Source organism: Ostrea edulis, chromosome 8 (assembly GCF_947568905.1).
Source record: "Ostrea edulis chromosome 8, xbOstEdul1.1, whole genome shotgun sequence".
Classification (NCBI taxonomy): Eukaryota; Metazoa; Mollusca; class Bivalvia; order Ostreida; family Ostreidae; genus Ostrea; species Ostrea edulis.
In genome coordinates this window covers 53283734-53305836 of record NC_079171.1, presented here as the reverse complement: position 1 = coordinate 53305836, position 22103 = coordinate 53283734, and the positions used below count along the sequence as shown (strand labels likewise).

The window sequence follows — 22103 nt, the reverse complement described above, 5'->3', positions numbered from 1 at the left end:
TAGATATTCATTTTAATGCTTGATATTTCAAATTAACAAACAGTGATAACGCAACATTCTATATAGAATGCAAATTTGAGACGAGAGCAAACACCTTTATCAGTGGACTCAGGTGTCAAGTAATTTACACTACGGGCAGGATACGGTATCTTATTTCAGCTGGCACATATCGTTTTTCAAGGTGAGGAGGCAGCCGGAAGAAAAAATTGGGATTGTTGGCTTCTAAAAAATTCTAGACTTGTAAAAAGAGGTGGATTTGCTCCAGACTATTCCCCTGACATATTCACAAGTCAAGGGTTATTGATTCGTTACCTCGCACTAACAATTGACATCAGTGACTATGAAAAAGTTGGGCTTGTTCTGATTGTTTCCACAAAAGGGCGGGGACCAATGGGAATGAAGTTTTATTTATAACAATGCGAAGCAAGATATTCAAATAAAAACACGTGTATTGATACCTACTGTTATGGTTATTTCCATCGTTTAAGCAATATTGTCTTTAGCAAAAGGGTTTCCAAACTTGATTTACTATCAATGAATGCAAGGTGAAGATAACGAACAGTGATCAATCTCATAACTCCTACAAGCAATACAAAATAGATAGTTGGGCAAACACGGACCCCTGGACACACCAGAGGTGGGATCAGGTGCCTAGGAGGAGTAAGCATCCCCTGTTGACCGGTCAGAATGTAATTAGTTGTGTAAATATTGCAACTGAGCGTGTTTATCAATACAGTAGTATGAGATCACATCATTTGTATCCATGTACCCCATGCCAAGATGTAGTTATTTCATTGGATGTTTTATTTATAGTGCATTGCGTAATGATCTAATGAGTCCAAGTTTTATATAACGACTGATGTCAAGGGTTAGTGCGAGGTAACGAATCAATAACGCTTGCTTGTGAAGATGTTTCCCTGGAAGAAACAGGTTAGTTATCTAAAAAGAGTGAAAATCCTCTGTTGACTGGTCACACCTGCCTTGACCCCTTTATCCTGATCAGATAAAGAGGAATAGTCAATGGGTTAAAAATCAGACAAAATGTAGTAAAAATAAATCCAATAGTATGTCATACCTACATAGGTTTTAAATGGCGAATTCTCAAAATGAGTGAAACATTATTGAGATGGACGTTAGATAATATACAATCAACAAAGCAAGTTCCTCAATTGTGATTTTCGTTTGCTTTCTCCATTTTCAAGATTTAAAAATATTGTCAAATTGTTAAGTTGTGCGTAATTTACATCCCCAGCAAATCATATGACTTGCCTTGCACAGGATTTCAACAAATCAAACACATTAAGAAAATATGTACATCATACATTTTCTATAATGGAGAAGAAGTGTGTAACGTACCCGGGCGGGAGGTTATGAATTTAATATTGATTTGTAAGGCAGTGAATTTATAATCAATAACGAGCTTCCGTGTCATCGTGAGAGAGACGAGTGAGAGAGAGAAAACGTAACTATGAGTAAAAGTTCAACAACAATTTATTATAACAAAGTAGATATTCTAACCATTAATAAACTGACACAAATCCTTGTCGTCTTGTGTTGTTACTTGAATTGGCAAGAACTAGCCTATGTATCATTAAATATAGAATAAAGGGGGGGGGGGGGGGGGGTTAAATCATACTGGTAATGACTGGCACCCAAATTAGCTACGTATATAAAATATTCTGACAATTTCAATCAGTAGTGATCTCCACTTACTGTGGCACTGGATTCCTCAAAATAATGCGTCCGTGCATCAAGCTCAACGGATCCCGAATGACAGATTGTCGCTGTTTATATAGGCTTTGGGGCGGATCTTGTAGGGCACCAATGACGTCGTAATCAATCTGACGTCATATTGGTAGCTTACCCAAACCGGAAATGGTGCATCCCCAATCATAAAGTGTAGGAAAACGGGAACAATGAATTTCAAGTGGAATACAGTGGGCACCATCGCTTCTAACGGGTATAGCAACTTATTAGATCGGTAAATCAGCGTAACTACACATCAATGTAAACAAAACATGTCGGATATCGATCCCGACCACGCGTTATTCAAAGAAACGTGCACATGTGCCGTACACGAACTAAATACGTTGCAAATCATAGCGGCAAATGAATACAATGGGAAACAACCATTGAAATATTCTCCGTACTGCAGCTTGTAAAAATAATGCTATGCAATATATAATGACAGGTCACAGCTGTAACAAAGTGCATTTCAAAAGATTGTAAAACATTGATTAAAAATGTTAAAACATTTCAATTATAAATGGTTAATTGAAGAGAATCCAAGAATTTACAAAAAATATTTCTCATCTTTATTTTTTGTACATTAAGGGATGGATCAGGGGAAGTCTCGACAAAAATTTCAGGGTTGTGTGTGACTTAAATTCCCTAAAATACAGGATGAATGGATGTATATTGTTCGAGGTCCCTCTCAATAATTTTGAGAAGTAAATTTATCTTGGCAGTTTTCTATTCTTTATTTTGATCTTTATATTGTAAATACCCTGCTTATATCACTGGCGGAGTAGATGTACTTTTAATGTGTAACACCTTGTCAAATATAACAAAGCTTTTTAAATGGCTAAAGTATGCAAGGCTATTGATGGTTTTAATATAGTCTTCAGAGCGCCCCTTAGTGTGTGTTACCAGTTTATGGACTGTTTAATTGAGGAATATATGAGCCATTTTCGGTGCATGGTTTGCTGTTGTGATATCACTGGTGCGAATTTCAGATGGACATTGATATTTCTTTATAATCATACATGTTTATGTAATAAATTTGCTTTATATTCAGAATGCATTTATTACTAGGAACTGTGTAAATTGGGTTCGCTTCTCTATGTAGAGTTAAATCTGGCATTTCTCTCCTGATTTGTATGCTATACCAGTTCGAAGTTCACTAAAAGATATGTAGACTTTCGTTTTGAAAATAATGCACTACACGCCCCTCTCATCCTTGCTGATAACTAACGGATGATAGCAGAGGGTTTTCCTAGTTTTAAGAACGTGTCCTCAATCAATTTGTCTTTACCACCTTGAAAAAAATGCGCTCAATTCCAGCAATGGATATTAATGTGTTACAGATATTTTTGCAATTCCAGAGTTCTTTTAAATTTATTTTTGCAGAAAAAAAGTTATATATAAATGACTAATCATATTCTTGTATGAAAATTGCAGATATTGGTAAAAGATGCACATACTCTTGGCGGAATGTGACGTGTGCAATTGTCTTCAAAACGTGCCTATGTTTACTGTGCTAATTTTACGGCGAATGTAGCTACATGCGCGGATCGAGAATTGTTTCCCGTGGAGTGAGTTCCATCCATGAATGGTTGTCCAAGGGGTCCAAACTATACCTAGTATTTATTAACTTAAAGCACATAAAATAGGCAAATATATCTCTTCTTTTATCAAGTCTAAGGTTGGTTGGTTGTATATTGTTTAACATCCGCTCGAGAAGTTTCAGTCACATGGAGATGTCACAATTGCCTGTGAAGGGCATTTATTAATGTATGACATACTAATATACTTAAATTGTTGCATATAAGAAAATAGAGAAATGGTCTACGTAGTTTATGCAAGATCGCAAAATTTGATTAAAAATGTTAAAATGTTTTGTTGTTTTTGCTATATTGAACAGCATTATGAAGATATCCTTATATATTATATAGTGTAACTTGATGTGATTTACAAGAGTATATTGTGGAGACTGCTTATCTTTGAATAACTCAGTTTATTACATTTAGATTCTCGTGTTCTTTTTGTGTGGGGAGGTGAATACGATATATTGATATCCATTAAAAACATCATTAGAGTTAAGTATCATCATTCAATGTCAAAGTAAAGATGACAAACTTTCATAAATATTTGTAAAATGTATGTTATAGTGATTAAAATAAACGGTTGAATTTCTGTCCTATGCATTCATGCTAGACTAATTCTTAGCAAATAAGTGGTGACGAAATATTCTCGACGGGACGTAAAAATAATAATGGAACAATTATTACGATGTTTATCATCACTGGGTATATACCAAGGAGTTAAACTGAAATATAATGTTTGTAAAGTAGTATATTAACCAGAACGTGCTGTAAACAAAATCCGTATATCGACGCTCGAAGGAAATCAGCAGAAGCGTAAACATTAAAGCAGAACAAGCATGATTAGAGACGAAATTTAAGATATAGATACTGCACTCATCGGGTGACATCAACAACATAAGATAATTAAATCAAATATTTTATAAAATACATGTTCGTATAAAACGATTCCAATAATGTTGACGACCTTGCTAATAATGTCAATGTTAGATGCTATCTAATGATTTATTTTCCTGGATGGATTGATATAATTTAATGATTGTATCCTCCGTTGACAGTGTGCGATTAAAGTAGACAAGCAATTCTGTCTTGGCAGTTTTCCCCTTATTTTGCTTTATATATTTTAAATGTCCTGTTTATATTACTTGTGCAATGGATATGTTTTTAATGAGCAAGATGCGTAACGCCGTGTCATATATGACAAAGGCTTTTAAATGGATAGTGATGATTTGCCTCTAGTCTTCAGAGCGCCCTCCAGTGATTGTTACTAGGTATGGTGATGGAAGACTGATTGCGGAGGGATTAAGTAAGGAATATTTCTGCAAATTACAATGGGATTTCCACCGTTCTGATATCACTGGTATGAAATGGAAATGAACATTGGTATTTCTTTACAATTATGCATCTTTATATACTAACATTAGTTTCTTTATAGAATTTTTTTTATCGCTAGTATCTGCATACACTTAGTTCTTATCCCTAGTAGAACTTCAGGCGGCTTTTTTATTTTCAAGAATTATTTCCAAGTGGAATGGGTCCCACAAGTGACATTTTTGTCCATGAGGAATAAACTCTACTTGGTATTGAACAATCGAAAGTGCGTAAAATAGAGAAATATATCTATGTTTATTAAACATTTCGGATGTTGGACTCTGGTCCCATTCTATATTTGCGTCTGACTTAACATCTACTGATGTAATTAATGTGTTTGATACAGGAATTGAGAAGAAAACAAAAACAAAGTTTGATGAAGATCACACAGTTCGATAAGAGATTCTATTTTTTTTTAAATCTATATTGTACCGCGTGATGATGATATCCTTAAATATTATACAATGGAACTTTGCTGTGATTTAAAAGAGCATATAATTGTAGAAACCCCTATTTTTTTTTTCTAGATAAAACAGTTTATTACATGTAAGACTCCTTTTTCTTCTTTTTGTTAGGAAGAGGGTACGGTATATTGATATCTATCAAAATGTTAATCAAGTTCATTATAGCCATATAATGTCGGGGTTATGGTACAATACTTTTATTGATATTTATAAAACTATGCTATATTGAGTAAAATTCAAAGTTGTTTTCTTCTTATGCAATCATATTAACTTAAACCTGAGCCAATGATCTTAGTGACTATCACAATGTTTCATGCTCCTGGTTATAAACCATGGTGTTTACGCTGGAAGAGTTTGCAAGTAAAACTACGAAATGCTCTATTTTCTGTCGCAGAAATGTCTTCTCAGTTAAATTCGACACGTGAATTCATGTCATTGAAATAGAGATTGCAATGTCACATGTAGTACTCCCCCACGTATGTCCAATTTTAAATTTCGATATACAATTGATAATTTATCATTTCGTAATGAATATAGCCCAACGCGTTATACAGGGACGTATAAGACTGGGAGGTAATCGAGTTATAATACTTAAGTTACTTACGAAGAGACGATTCAAAAGCTTCCGTCCTCCTTTCTCTACGCTTTTGCATGATTCTGATGCAAATGTTAGAAATTCAACAAATTCTAGTTTCGTTTATGAAAAGTGAAGATAATGAACAGTAATCAATCTCATAACTCCTATAAGAAATTCAAAATAGAGAGTGGACAAACAGAGGAAAAATAAGCATCCTAAATGATGAATAATACACTTGTAATTAACGCCGCATGGTGTCTTTTTATTATTTCCGGAAACTTTCCTAATAAATATCCATCAAATTAGGAAACGACGTGATGGGGAGGCGCAGAAGACAACACATGAACGCGTCGAATAATATCTTACAGGATTAAGAAAGATTTACTGTAGGATAACAGAAGACTTGGACAGACTGAAACATTACTCCATACATTATATCGTAGTACTATACATCATATTGAGATTGATCACTGTTCCGTATCTTCACCTTTCATTCATCATACAACGACTCAAACAAGCCCATTATATGCACATCATCAACATAATTTAACTACCATCCTTAATAAGTCAGAATCCACTCGTTTTCTTAATAATTTTCATTCCTTTTATACGCAAACAGACTGCATAACTGTGGCTTGCTTTTTAATCTTTGCATGTTTTACATCCACCGTTTCTCTTGTTCATATCATATGAAGCACGAATTGCAAGAACTATTTTTGTTTTTTAGTGGACAGATGTAAAAGTGAAAATAGTGTAAATATTTTTTCTTGTGTGAGAAGATATTGATTGGGTCATATATTTTATTACGACGTCAAATATTCATTGGATATTGATGTACACTCAACCTTTCGACGTGTTCTAATCTTTAATGTCCGTTGTGCTATATATTTAATTTTACTATAGTGTAGTAATTATATAACGAGTGTTGTGACCATGCATCAAAAATGCCTTTTACAATTTATTCAAAATATAATATTTGATATTGTAAGAAATGTGAAGAACTTTGGGGGATAATGAACACAGGTTAAACTATGTAATGAAATCGGCGCAAAAAGGAGAATCTAGTATATTTCACTTTGAATTCAAAATATAAAAAAAACTTCTTTAAGGAACAGTTTGATTAAAACAGGTTTCACACTTTAGGATTATTTAGACAAGTTTCGGTAAAACAATTGTTGTTGTCATGTGAGAGGAAAATGTATACATTTGTAGTGTTCGTTTGTAAATATAAATATACCATATTTATTAAAATTCGAACATGGAAATGTTCATGTCTTCTTATCTGCTATTTGTATTTAAGATTTAAAAATCTTCTCAAATCAAATCCTGTGCTTTGAACAGCGTTTCGACTTATTCGTTATCAATCAAAATCAAGCAGAAGACTGAAATAAAACTTGGTTTGTATTAGCGAATTACACAAGTTATTGAAAGAAATATAAATTAAAAAGGTCATACAATGTTTATAAGGAATAGCTACATGGAGGTATGTATGGCCTATTCAGAGGAAGCGATTGAACCTACAGTGTATCCCCCTACGACAACATGTTGTATAGCGACAGTTTTTTCTTATTTGTTCTTTGCTCTTTTATTCCCAAGGTCTTGTTTAATAAACTGTACGATCTTGGCAGTTTTTAATTTGCTTGTTTTTTGCTCTTTGTATTTTAAAGGTCCCGCTTACATTGATTGTGCGTTAGATATGCTTTTAAAGTGCAAGATACGTGACGACATATCAAATATAACAAAGCCTTTTAAATGGATAAGGTAATCATCTTTAATCTTCAGAGCGCCCTGTAGTGTTTGAGCACTATCAGATTGTTGACTGTTTAAGTTAAAAATATATCAACAAATATCGGTAGAAGGTTTGTTGTGATAAAATTGATACGAAATTTAGATGGACATTGGTATTTCCTTACAATCACACATCTTTTTGTACTACATTTAGTTTTTATACAAAAATGCATGTATCGCTAGGATCTGCATATACACATGTACTGGGTTCCTATCCCAATTATAGCTTAAATATGGCTTCTTAATTATCCTGGACGTGTTGCATATGTTATGATTGGTATACTAACAAGTTCTATGTTCAGTAAAGATATATAAACATTCATTTTGAAAGATGGGTAATGCGTGTCTTCTGAGCCTTTTGTTCTTGTTGACTAATGAATAATCACTGTTCCCATGCATTTCTTTAATTATTATGGGTTTTTAAAATTATATTGCAAAAAGAAACGTTTTACGTAAATATTTAAACATGTGGTTGTATAACTAATGCATGCGTAGATATTGTCCATAGATTCACAGACTCGTGGCAGATTGTGATCCCCGTAATACTCCTTAAAAAGCACATATGTTTACGGTGCTAATGTTACAGTGAGTGCAGCTACATATAGATGTGCGGATCCAGCATTATTGCCCAGGTGAATGGGTTCCATTCATAAAATGTTTGACCAGCTTGGGTTTAAACTTTATTTAGTATTTAACTACCGGAAATGCATAAGATAAATAAAGACATCTATTTCTATCAAACATTTTTGATGTCGATCTCTCGTTCTCCCTTTGATGTGTGTATTCAACGTAGCTTGTACAGATGTAAATAAGGAGTAGTTATTTGATGGTGACACCATTCGATAAAAATGTAAAAATGTTGTTTTTATAATTTTTTTCTAATGAACAGTATGATAATGACATTCTTATATATTACCTCATGTAACTTTGATGTGTTTTAGATAAAGCACATTATTGTATATACTTTTAATCATTACAAGTCAGACTGCTATTTTGTGTTTGAGGGATTGATACATTGATTGAATAGTGTTTAACGCCCCTCTCGAGAATGAAAAGCGACTATAACAAACAGTCATCAATCTCATAAATCACTTAAGCAATACAAAGTAGATTGTTGGGTAAACACGGACCCCTGGAATCATCAAATGTGGGATCAGGTGTCGAAGAGTATTAAGCATCCCCCTCTCGAGAATAGTTTACCTATATGGAGACGTTGCCACTGCGGGTTGAAAGCTGCAAAATGTAGGCCTGTGCTCTTCGCTAATCGCCATTGAGCAGGGAGGGATCTATATCGTGCCACACCTGCTGTGGCACGTGACCTCGGTTTTTGCGGTCTCATTCGAAGGACCGTCCCATTCAGTCACCTCTTACGACAAGCAAGGGGGTGCTGATGATCTATTCTAACCCGGATCCCCACGGCATTGTGTTAGGAGGAGGAGATGGGATTGTGCACGATTCAAAAGCATCATTCAAATTGATTATGATTATAAGACATTTAATGTTAATCTTAAAGTCACATACTCTTATTGGTAAAATTATGTTGAAGTGAGTAAAATTCATAGGTGATTGTCTTTTTATGCAATCATATGCTAAGCTAACCCTAAACCAATACTTGGATTGACTCTCACCATGCATTACATCACTGGGTATACTAAGGAGTTGAAACTGGAAAGTTTTGCATGTGGAGAAATCCATCTTTTTTCCTGCACAAAACAATTTTGCAATTAAAAAACCCCAGCCACTTCATTATAGGTAGTATGGCGTTAATATAAAAACCCTGATGTCACACATTGCTATAATAATTCTTAATTCCGTTATAAAATCAATTTAGTTACGCATTTGCAATGGATCTGGTTCAATGCATTGTACAGGAAATTACAAGACTAGCACGTTACTGAGCTATTCTATTTACAGGACATATCACATATTTCTTAACTTTTTAAATTTTTTTTTCAGCAAGATTAATTCAATTCCTGCCTAAAACCACTTTAAATGAAACAGTTTGCATATTTCTTTTTAGTTTGAAAGCGATGAAATTTAAATTTTAGGATGTGCATATCTACTTTGATATTTTACGCGCTATTGTGTGTGGCGTCATATGTGACCTCGGGCGAGGTTTCAAAGTAGTTATTAGCCATTTTATAAACATATTGCATTTAATGGACAAAAGTGCCAATTATCACATCAACAGCTTATAAATAACACTGCATTAGGCTGTTGTATGCCGTTTAAAGGTGTATTAGCCGTCAGTAGAAAGGGTTTAGACTGACGCCCCAATTCTGGAAAAAAGGGTGTCAGGGAAAGACGTGCATATTTCTTTGCCGGCGCAATGACTTTGCCAAAATCATTTACTTTTTCCAGACCAGAGACCTAGCTAAACTGCGAGTAAATGGTTCTATCAAACCTACGCACTGTTACCTGTAGGCCTACAGCATATACATCCCGTTCTGGCCTTCAAATTCAATACACACTCGCACCAACTGACCTTCACCTTGTAATAACATAGCCATACTTTTTATGAACTGGTACAGTTACAAAAAAAATATAGATAGCAAAAATAATTTAAGTTTCAATTATGAATAATGAAATATTGTATTTCCTAACTTTGAATTAAATTATAATGCTTTCATTATTGCATCTTAAGGTAGGTAAATACTATTAGAAATTTCTGTCAATCAATTTTTTTTCTTCATTTAAATAACTTTAACAACTCATAAACTAACTAAAAAACCCATATTAGACATACCTTTGCGGGTTTATTTTTATACTATGTGCTACAGAGCACATATACCCCCAAATGCAAAAGCCAAATTTTAACACAAGAATGCATGATCTCATGTTTTACTAAAAATATGCACCAAAGCACATCATATTAAGCTATAATATATACAAACCAATAGCTATTCATTTACCGAGAGCATTTTTAAAGATATTCAATTTAAAATATACACAATTGCTGTTCAATCTGCTCACATCCTTCAGAAAAAAATCACAGAATATCGCAATTTTGGAAAATTCTCAAAATCTAAATTGTTTACATGCCAGTTTTTCTTTAAAAATATTTAGAATTATATCTAAGGTTAGCAAAAAAACATATTTTACCATAGTTGACCAGAGATATTTTGCAAAATTGTCTCTTGAATACGTAAACCCCCATTTTTAAATTTAAGTTTTACAAGTATTCTTTGCACACTTTGAAAAGAGTAAATTGTAACAGCAAATACAGTCTTAAAATCAAGATTAACAGAATATGACAATATATATATATGTAAAACATACTGAAAATTTGAAAATTTTGTCCTACCAGACAATTGGAACACAAGGAGGGAGGGGGCTCCCCCACCCCTTCATTTTCTCACAATTTTTTTGGTGTGTGTGTTATTCTTTTTTTGTTTGGCTATCAAGCATATCATACATAAAAATACCTACATGCTATCTCATACTTATAGAAAAAATAAATATAGTGTAACATATGTGTAGATTCTAGCAACTACAGCTCATGTACAAATGATTTTGTTTCTTGAAAGTACTTGTGAAGAAGAGTTCAAATATTCAACAACTTTGTTGATGATTTTCTGAGGATTTATAATTCTGGGTTTCTTTGAACCAAACACAAACTCACTAAAAACAGTTTAAATTCCACTGTGAGGGTCACGCCTATGTATGATTTTTAACTTGTTCAGGGTTAGATTGCAAGCTATGAGACTTTTAGAGATCAATGTAGATATTACATTGCTTTGTACCATTGGAGCTAGTGAGGACTTGATACTATAATAATTCATGGTAACTATATCTATGATTCACGTTTGAATGCTAAATTTGACTCGTACAGTTCTCGTAAACTACAAACATCAGACAAAGAAGTTATAACTGGAACTTTCTAGTCGGTGTTTAAAATTTAAAACCGGATACGTAAAAGCACGGACTTTCCTTAATATATATAATCGACAAATCTAGATGTAACTGCACTGTTAATTGAAGAAAAAAACAGAACAATAATTACAGACACGGCGGGTATGACCGGTCGACAGGGGATGCTTACTCCTCATAGGTATGTGATCTCACTTCAGGTGTGTCCTGGGATACGTATTTGCCCAACTATCTTTTTGTATTGCTTATAGGAGTTATTAGATTGATCACTGTTCGTTATATTCACCTTTCATTGTTCATTGCCAAGTAGTAGTAAGACAACGACCCCATGTAAAGATTATTTATTCTGCAATTACTCGGTCTGTTCGCTGCATTCGGATCGCTATTTGTATGCACTGGTGGCTAAAACATAAATGCCTGGATAATTTGTCAACATCGAAATAAACGTTCATGGTGAATGAATTAAGCCCCTAAAACCCATGTTTATATATATATATATATATATATATATATATACAACACTACTCTCACACTAGGTTGACCGACCAATGTCGCATATGACGTCACTGGACCACATGACTACCCAACTAATTGTCTAAACTTTTTTTTTTTGAAATCGGGGCTTAGATGTAAGGTCGTATCGTGGTTAATTATCGCAAAATTTCGGCGAACGAATTAATAGAATTAACTACTATAAGAATAAGGAAGATACAATGCAAATAATTTTGTATACCTTGAAAACATGAAATGTGTCCTTTAAATTTGTTATATCAAATCAATGACATGTTATTTGCAAAATTAAAATTGACGTTCAAAAGCGTTCTCTCATCAGAGGCGCCTTACAAAAGCTGTTTTCACACCTTTGTCAGCGTTTTTTTTTCAAGATTCTTGTACAGGTTTTAAAACTGAAATTCAACATTTTCTTGTTTCGTTTTTTTTCTGAGGAAATAAAGTACTTAAAATATTCAATTGCTGGAAGTCGTAGTTGTTGTGATTGAAACCAGATAATGTTCTTCCATTGTTTCCGTAAACTGTGTACTATATACCGTGATTTAACACGAATTTCGATATTAAAATAAACAAATATATGTGTTTAGGAAACGCAGAAGAGCAACAGCTAAGGAAAGAATTACTATCTGATAACAGATGACTTGGACTGACTCAAGCTCTACCCCATTAATTACAGCGAACATCAACCTAAAATGATTTAGACAGATCAAACAAGTACATTATACGTGCGTTACCAGTAGAGTTAGACTGAAACCCTTACTAATTTAGTTTAAAAATGGCTTGCTTGATATTCTTCACACAAAACTGAAAATGTTTTTTTTGTCTCCCTTGCCACAATTTTATGTTTTCCTCTCCATTTTCTCGTGTTCATATCACATGGAGTAGGAACGGCAATACTATTTTTCAAGAGTTGACAGAGGTTCAAATGAATATGGGATAAATAAAACCCTCTGGTTAGAATACGGATCGATGGGGTCATGGGAGTTTTATTTCTCGATGTCGAAAATTCATTGGATGCGAATATGAGGTAAAATTTTCTCGATTCTTGTTTTTAAAGCGCTTTGTTTTCGACACTATGTAGTGTAAGGAACTTTTGCCGGCGTATTGTTTATATAGAAGAATGGTGCTTACAATGTATAAGAAATACCAAACAGAAATTATTCCAGTCTCATATTTCATTTTGTAAAGAGTGGTTTATGTTATGCAAAGAAAATGACAAACATGTATACCTTTGTGTTATTCTTGTGTTTATATAACCATACCAAAACTATTATGTTGAACTTAAATTCCATATGAAGTTTTAGAAGGTAACAAGTCATAGCATCTTGCACATTTTCTAATCAGTTACCGGTCGAATAAAAAAAAATGTTAAGGTGTATCAAATATCTATTCTTTTTGAATTGCAATCTTGAAATTACATAAACATATTTCAAAATCATGGTGCCACTATATATTTTACATTGCAATCTAAACACGACCAGGCCTGTGATACTACACTAAGCAGTTAGAGGTATCAATAAAAACAATCGACTGTCTTCAACAGAAATATCATTGAATGACTCTCTAGATACCAAGACAAACTGATCAACTGTCACAATTCTATGTTATTTTACCTAGTTGAATGGGAGTAGTATATTAGTACAGTTGTATTTGTTATTAATCATCCTCTTGATTTGACTTTGGCGTATTGATATCTACAGGTCCCTACATGGAAGATGGAGAAAACGGCACAGTCTGATACAGAAACCGAAAGAGTTATGAGGTATCATTTAGTTCCAAAAACACACATAATTGCAGGATATTACGAGTTAGTGATTCATTCCAAAGGAGCTCATAAACAATCAATATTACTACACCACATTATTGTGGGTAGAATCATGGAATAATAATATGTTATTGCTTTTTCAGATACTGTATGCATTTGAGTCATGATTGACAAATTCATTTCTATAAGAATAATTGAAATTCGGAAAAATCAAGGGTTTTATGTTTGAGGACTATTTCATACTCGAAATTATTGATGAAAAGTAGAGCGAACAAAGAATGTCCAATCTCAAAATTCCTAGGGAGTATACAAAATTAAGAGTGGGGCAAACACGGACCTCTAAATATATCAGAGATCAGATGCCTAAGAGTGAGCACCCAATGCTGACTGGTCCCATCAGTTAAACGGAGTAACACGGAGACAGAATCAATATGCAATGTCATGGCTCCTTAGGGATGACCTTGAAACGGATATTCCATGTCATAGTAGGTGTGACACGCTAAAGAACCCTCACTGCTCACCTGCCGTAAGCGCTGAACACAAGCCTAAATTTAAAACCCTACACCTGTCCTGGTGTTGTCTCTATATGATTCTCTAGAGGGATGTTTAACAGGATAATTAGATACAATCAATCAATCAATCGATTCGCTAGGTGTTGGATCCGAATTAAAATGGGTCCCCGATACCCCTTACCTGTCGGAAGAAACAACTAAACGGGGCGGTCCTTCCGAAAAGACCGCAAAAACCGAAGCCACATGTCATAGCAGGTATAGCACGATAAGGACCCCTCCGTTCTAAACGGTCGTAAGCGCTGATATGGGCCTGAATTTTGGACCCTTCACCGGTAATGGCGACGTCCCAATATGAGTAAAAGATTATCGAGAGGGACGTTAAACAATGTGCAAGTAATCCATGAAAGCTCAAAACAAAATACACCAGAGATTCCTCCTCATTTACTTCGTACTTCGAAATTTTATTGAAATTGATTATCAACGGCAAAATTACAACTTTTGACAAACTGGGTGATTTAGGCTCTCCATTGCCAACTTCCCATATTCGTCTAGCAATATTCCATTTTGATTTGCATATGATGTTGATATATCTCATCTGAGTTGATACACAAGAGCTCATTTAGTGTAGAATACAGGCTACTGACAAATGAGTTAATATTAGAGGGGTCTCAAGAGCCCCCTTTAAAGTCAGCAATTCACAAATTCTATGGTCGTTATAATGATCTAGTTTGGTAATACAACCTATCATTGGGTCAAATGTTATCTGACGTGTTTCATGTCGATTGTTAGGCCGTTCTTGGCACACTGATTTTGACTACTGATAACTCCGTTTACCTCATCAGGATATTGGGCTCACGGCGGGTGTGACCGATGGACAGTGGATGATTGCTCCTCACGGAATAATTTATTGTATTACACGTTCTCTTGCTAAGAGAATGAATTAATGTGCGAGTCCACACTATCCAAAGAACGAAAAGCAAACCATATTTTTTGTTTTAGATTTTGCAGAAACACCTGTAGTCACAACTTACTTCAGCGAGATGTGGCTGATGTCTTTAATTCCATTTACAAATTGAGTTACCATTCTTATTTTGCAGTTACAGCTCCCTTCAGGGTAATGTAGCGGATGTATTTACGTCCTTAAAGGAGTTTATTGTCCTACCAGAATATCATGACAACATTAGAGGAGAGGTCTGTATGAGTAATAGGGAGGACATCGGCATACAATTAGATTCCAGAAAGAATGATTTAATGAAGACAGACTGTGCAATTGTAGTGGCAGGTATTTTAAGATTCACTGTATTGTTGTGTTATATATTAATCATATTTCAATTATAAACATAAGTGAAAAACTATTTAGTAGTATGTTAAAACCAATATATTTCTTTATGAAATCCTAATATGTTTTGTAAAATATAGCAACATAATGACTGAGTATGATATACAATACGTTTCTTTTGATATATATAGTGTTTCTAGTGCCCCGCGTTTGCCCTGCTCTCAATTTTGAATTCTTCATAGAATTTATGGGATTGATTACCGTTTGTTATAATTAACTTTTTCATATATATTTCCATGAACTGCTGTCTATATAGAAACTATAGAACAAGTAACAATGAATATAAATTGGGCAATAGGTGTTTGTGATAATATAATGCAACACTTGTTTTTTTTCTCTTTATTATTTTGTTGGAAGGAAAAAAGCTACTTCATATCATGTCATTTACCAAAATTTTAATCATAATCTAAAATAATACTTAAAGGAGAAACAAGTGCAGGGAAATCCAGTGTTATAAACTTGATAATTGGGGAGGACATCTTACCCATGGATACAACGACCACGGCATACAAAATATGTAGAATGAGGTACTCGGACAAATTACAAATAGCAACATGTGACAGCGAGGGTAGACATATAGAAGTAACAGAGTGTGATGACCGAGAAGATATGGCAGACAAGTTGTCAGGACTAGCCAGGACAAAGGATGACAAAATAAAATACGTTGACGTTTGGCTTCCAGTGGACATATTGAAGGTATGGATGGATAAAGATGTTTTAAGAAAAAAATTTAACCTCGTATATATTTGGACTTAAATGTGCAAGAAAATTAACACTACAGTCCCTGAAACGTTCTACATTACCATTTTCCCGTTCGCTCACCGAGCGCTCTCCGTGCGTTCACCGTTCCCTCTCCGTGCGTTCAACGTTCGCTTTCCGTGCGCTCGCCGTTCGCTTTCCGTTCATAGTTTTGCGCTCACCTTGCGCTCACCGTTCACAAAGCGTTCACCGTGCGTTCACCGTTCACTATCATTTGGAACACCAAAGTCAAAAGATCGATTTTCATAGCAAGGCAAAAATAAAAAAAATAAAAAAATGTGTCCATAAGAGTGAAAGTAAAACTTCTTATCATATCAGAAATTTAATTTATAAAGTATAAATAGCAGGACTATCAACTGCGAAAATTCAAGGAAAACAGCAGATCACTCATCAATATCAAACAATAGAATAAATCATTGTTATAATCATTACAAGCAATAAATATTGTTCGGTTAAAAAGTGGAAAACGTTCTGATTGAGAGAAAAATGTAAGATCCTGCGTTTATGAATTTAACCCTTATACATGTATATATAGCGAGCAACGGGTACTGGTACGTGTACGAAAATGAGGCAGTTTCAATTAATAAATTCCTCGCCCCACACGAATTATCATTTCAATATTTCCAAGTTTGTGCAAAAGCTCAATGTATCATATTCTATTTTGTCTCACTTGACAAGAATTCTAGATAAGTTTATCATTTTTCTTAACCCCCCACCTCTCTCTCTCTCTTACTTAAAAAAAAACAATGCTACAATGTACACTTCAATGCATATTCGTGCCCAAATGTCAAATTGCTTTGACAAGTATTTCTGATTATTTTACCCCTATATTCATGAGGGACATTGTCAATAAATGTATTTACTCCCTAAAGTGTCTCCTTTCCCCAAATTTGAAAATGTGGAATCGTTTGCCTCTAATGTAAAACGTATACGGTACTAATTTTGATACAACAAATGCTCATTTCGACAATTAATGTCTCTTCAGTGATGCTCAAGCCGAAATTTTGGAAATTCGAAATGATAAATTTGAAAGAGCTAAAAGGAAAACTAGAGTGGCAAAACCTGGATGAAATATATCGAGTACATTTCTGTCCCACATATGATATCCGTATAGTTCAGCACAACAAACAGTTTTATCCGCATGAAAAATATACAAATATTGCACAATATAAATGTAAATTCATGGTCACGCTATTTATTTTGTACGTACGTACATTAATTTTGGGATTATTTCCTCAGGTTAATATACTATACATGTATATGCAGTAAAGTGAATTACCGACATTCTACGTGGGAATAAACCTTTTATGTTACTTAGAAGCGTTAAGGTATCAACACGACGTACACGTACTATAATCAAGAATATATCATATGAAGTTTAATTATTACTATTTCTTTAAGAAAATGTAATTCATTTTGTAAATTAAAGACACAATTCTTGAAAATCATTTCTAAACGCACTTAATATCCTACAAAATGGGACGAATAAATTTGAAATGGATACTCATATAGCCGATTCCAAAACTTTTCATAAACATTTTCAGCACTTTATGCAAATTATCCTTGTAATACAAATTACTCTGATTCTACGAACACGCACTAGTACTCTGAAGACGATATTGTTGCGCACTACATGTGCACCATATATCGACACATGCAACATAGATATTCCTCTTGAAGTTTCGTAATGACAAGCAACACTCTTAAAACTTATATTGGATATTGCAGCAATGGGGATTTTACTAATCAGCCAACTTTGTATGAAATCAGCTAACCGGCAATCAACAGACACATACACTTTTTGTGAACTTTGGTTAGACCCACTATAATTTAGCAATTTTTCATTGCTGTATTTACTGTAAACAATTATCAACAAATTATTAAAGTTTAGAATTTTGTTACTGATTTTTCATGGCATTTCATTTGGGTAATTCCGACCCATCCGGGATAAAAGAAACATTACATTTAAATCAGTTTATATGATTGATTGAATCTAGTGCCAAGGAAAAATCAACACGTTTTCGTACAAAGGTTCTCTTAACACGCCAAATGAACCATGAAAATGGATGCATCGGAGTTTCAATTAGATAAGAAAAAATACAATTGGGGCGGGAAATAATGTTCATTTGAATTCGCCGGTCAATAACGGACAGCCTTTGATTAGTTCTACCATAAATCGGTATTTTTATTTTTACATTTTACTGTAAATAAGTTTTTACTATCAGAATCATGTTATTGATTTTTGTATTTCATGTGGGTAACTCTGGCCCATAATAATACCAAGAAAAAGGTGGATTTTTTTCCCATTCGTATGATATAGTAGTCCTCGGAGACCAAGGCTTGTAGCAGTATTTTAGACATTTTATTGACACAAAATATGCTCATTTATTAAACCATTTTTGTATCCTTATAATGCAGAAATAATTCAAAAACATCTTCATCAGAAAACTCTTACTAAGGTTTACAACTTGGTATTTACATGAATGATCTGCTATGTAAGGTGCAGATAACGAACATTGATCAATCTTATAACTGCAATACGCAATACAAAATAGATAGTTGGACAAACACAGATCCCTGGTGGGATCAGATGGCTAGGAGGAGTAAGCATACCTTGTTGACCGGTCACAGCCGCCGTGAGCCCCATATAAGGTAAACGGAATAATGTAGCCACATTACATTATTACCGGCATATGATGTCTATGTCTCTAAACTGATTGGATACATTGACAAATTGATTGATACCACAGAAATTTCCTCATTTGAAGTCAGCTTTGCGGAAATGTTATGGTCTTTATTAAGAAATATTCTCTTCAAGGTCACTGAGGGTGTATCGGACGATTTCGCGAGGATGAATAAATTAATTTTCAGACTTTTAAAGCTTCCTGTTCATCAAGTTATCTATATTAGTGAATTAAAATTCTACTTTTAGCAGATCTTATATGTGTTATATACCTAATTATATGATACGATTGCAGGGCAATGTAATTATTGTGGATACACCGGGAATAGGAGATAAGGATCAGGAGGAGGTGGCCGACATGATGATGGACTACATACCTAATGCCCTGGCCTTCGTCTTTGTTGTTAATGTGGCAAATGCTGGAGGACTTCTGAGTGATCGAGTATGTCATTTAAGTTTCAGCATACAGATGTGAAAATATTGAAAAGAAGACTTTCATTTTGAGTTCAACTGAGTTGAAAGCTCAAGTAAGCTTGTCTGATCACTTTTGTCTGTCGTCTGTGTTTTCTTCATCTGCAGAACTACTGGACCGATTTAAAACTTAGTGTAAATCATCCATATGTAAAGCGGATTTAACTTTGTTCAACAAAGGACCATACCTCATTCAACGGAGAGATATTCATGAAAAGGCAAAAATGGGGTGGAGTCATTTAGAAATAATCGCAAGAATCACTGACCTAGAACAAATTCAACTTTACTTCAAAGTTGCTTGACATAGTGCAGATTCATGTTAGAATAAACTGCGTATTAGAGTTTTACATGCGGGTATCTAGGGAATTTTTAGAAATATTTTACAATCCTCTTCTCAAGAAACACCGATGCATAAAACTTGAAATTTATTCCAAAGCTTCCTGACATAAAAATCAACATATGCTCAAAATAAATCTTACCTATTCAATATGTCTTTCATATCGTATATATATTGAAAAACTAAACGTTTTTATTTTGACGTCATAGTAAAAGAAAACGTAGAATATTTAGTGCAATAAATGTTCTAAGAAAGCGAAATTTTGTATGAAGATAATGTGTAACACATATCCACATGCTTATAAACATTCCAATTCAATTCGTGAATCCTTATACATTCAATTATACAGGTGACATTTAATCATTTATAGCAAATTATCCATTGCGTTTCCTGTTAATTTTTTAATGAAATTTTCTTTTGCCCGCCGTATTTGTTCAGTTTCATCTATAACTTTATAAAATTGGAAAATTTTGAAACATCTTCTACCACACATTAAAGTGTTCACTACAAGAAGTATTTCTCACAGATTGTTCCCTGATTTGCTGTTCATGGACACGTGCTCGGTCGGATACTTAATTTCCGGCTCAATTTTCAATTGTGCTGCGGTCCTTTGGTGATAGGTTGGGATCACAATATGGGGGTCAAACATTTTCATTGGAATAGATCGATACAACCATTTTATAAATCACAACAGCAGGGTCAAGGTGACTCAGTTGAACAATATGCTGCATGGGCTCTTTTTGTATGTTTCTTTTTTAGTTCAGTCTATTTAGCGTAATGTTTCGATATTGAAGTAGCAGAAAATCTAAATCCAGATCAGTTAGAAAAATATTCACTAGGGAAGATTTTATTGCAGCTTGTGCGAATATTGGAACGTGTGAGAGGATCCCTGAGTTTCGATCCTAAATATGCAATCTTTTTACTGAACAAGTGGGATTCAATGAAACAAAACCCACGGAAATCAGAATGGTTTGTAGAGTTAAAAAGGAAACTGCACGATGCATGGAAAGATGTAGAACACGATTACATTTTAAAGTTTGCAGCTACCGAGGTGAGTAACAGTAATTGAGAACGCTCTAGTCCTCTGCAATATCCACAAACTCATGATTAAAATGTTATATTTGATATCAATGATAGGGATTATCAGATTTGATTAACAGGCTGCAAATATATTGTAGTTTACTCAAAATACTATCAAAGTCTCTGTGTCAATGGATAACAGTAGGGAAAAGTGATTCTATACAAATAACACATACATATTATTTGTATCGGTTTATTCTGCACGAAATCTGATAATAACAAACAATTCAAATCAAATACCAGTATTTAGTTCATGAAAATTCATCATTGTAAATAATTTGATTTCCAGGTGAAAAAAGATGATGCGTATCAGAGAGAATTTGACCAATTCCTACTCATCTTGAAAAGCATTATTGCAAAAAATGGAAATCAAAGGATCAAAGTTTATACAGGGTAAGATATTACAAATGTCCATTCATTGTTTAAAAAATATTATAAGAAAAATATCCTCTTTCACAAGTTTGATGGATTTTGTACACTTGATGAAATTGCTAGTTTCCGCAAAACTGAAACCAAAAGGAAATCTGACGGTAACATTACGTTGATGTTTTCAATATGGTTTACACGATAATATAGTTTCTAATGGGAACAATGAACAAAGATACATAAGGTAAACTCGAATAACACAGTCCAGTTTTGTCGCATAGAAACACAGATCGCAGTATATTGTAAAATTAAGGGCATGTGTGGGGGAAATATTAATTGAACATAAAACTTCAACTGGGACATTAAAATGCATATAATTACGCAGATGTTGAGTTGCATATATTGTATCTTCACCTTGCATTACTAAAAATGGAGATTTATATTTGCAAAATATCAAAATTATTGATACTACATATTGTAAATTAAGACTTCAAACACTAAAAAACATAGTCAGGCGGTAGAATTAGACAAATTTGTATGCGTGTGATATACTTGCGCATATACAAATAATTACACGAAATATCCCAAATGGGGAAAAAATAGAATATGCGAAATTTATTGATTCAGTAATCAATATGTAATTTGCATTCATGTATATTTATGCATGTATGTAACATTTATACGGTACCACTCTTGATGCACCAGATGCGCATTTCGACAAATAATGTCCCTTCAGGGATGCTCAACCAAAATATTTGAGATCAGAAATAGAAAACACTTGCTTGAGCTATTTTAGGGAAAACAGAGTGCCAAAAAGGTGAAGTCAAATTTGTGTTAGGATAAAAGCTATGCATGAGAGAGATAATCCTTAATGATGAAGTGATTTTT

The 22103-nt window shown here is 33.9% G+C and overlaps 1 protein-coding gene across 1 annotated transcript in view; it reads left to right on the top strand.

Moving 5' to 3' along the window:
- The first annotated feature begins 4594 nt into the window (after window positions 1-4594).
- LOC125662397 (uncharacterized) overlaps window positions 4595-22103 on the top strand; it is a 36960-nt gene continuing 19451 nt past the window's right edge. The window contains exons 1-7 of the mRNA XM_056146457.1: window positions 4595-4683; window positions 13604-13665; window positions 15278-15462; window positions 15944-16215; window positions 19257-19403; window positions 20626-20820; window positions 21139-21242. Coding sequence (XP_056002432.1) covers window positions 13619-13665; window positions 15278-15462; window positions 15944-16215; window positions 19257-19403; window positions 20626-20820; window positions 21139-21242 — 950 coding nt within the window. The 5' untranslated portion in view covers window positions 4595-4683; window positions 13604-13618. The remainder of the gene's footprint in view (window positions 4684-13603; window positions 13666-15277; window positions 15463-15943; window positions 16216-19256; window positions 19404-20625; window positions 20821-21138; window positions 21243-22103) is intronic.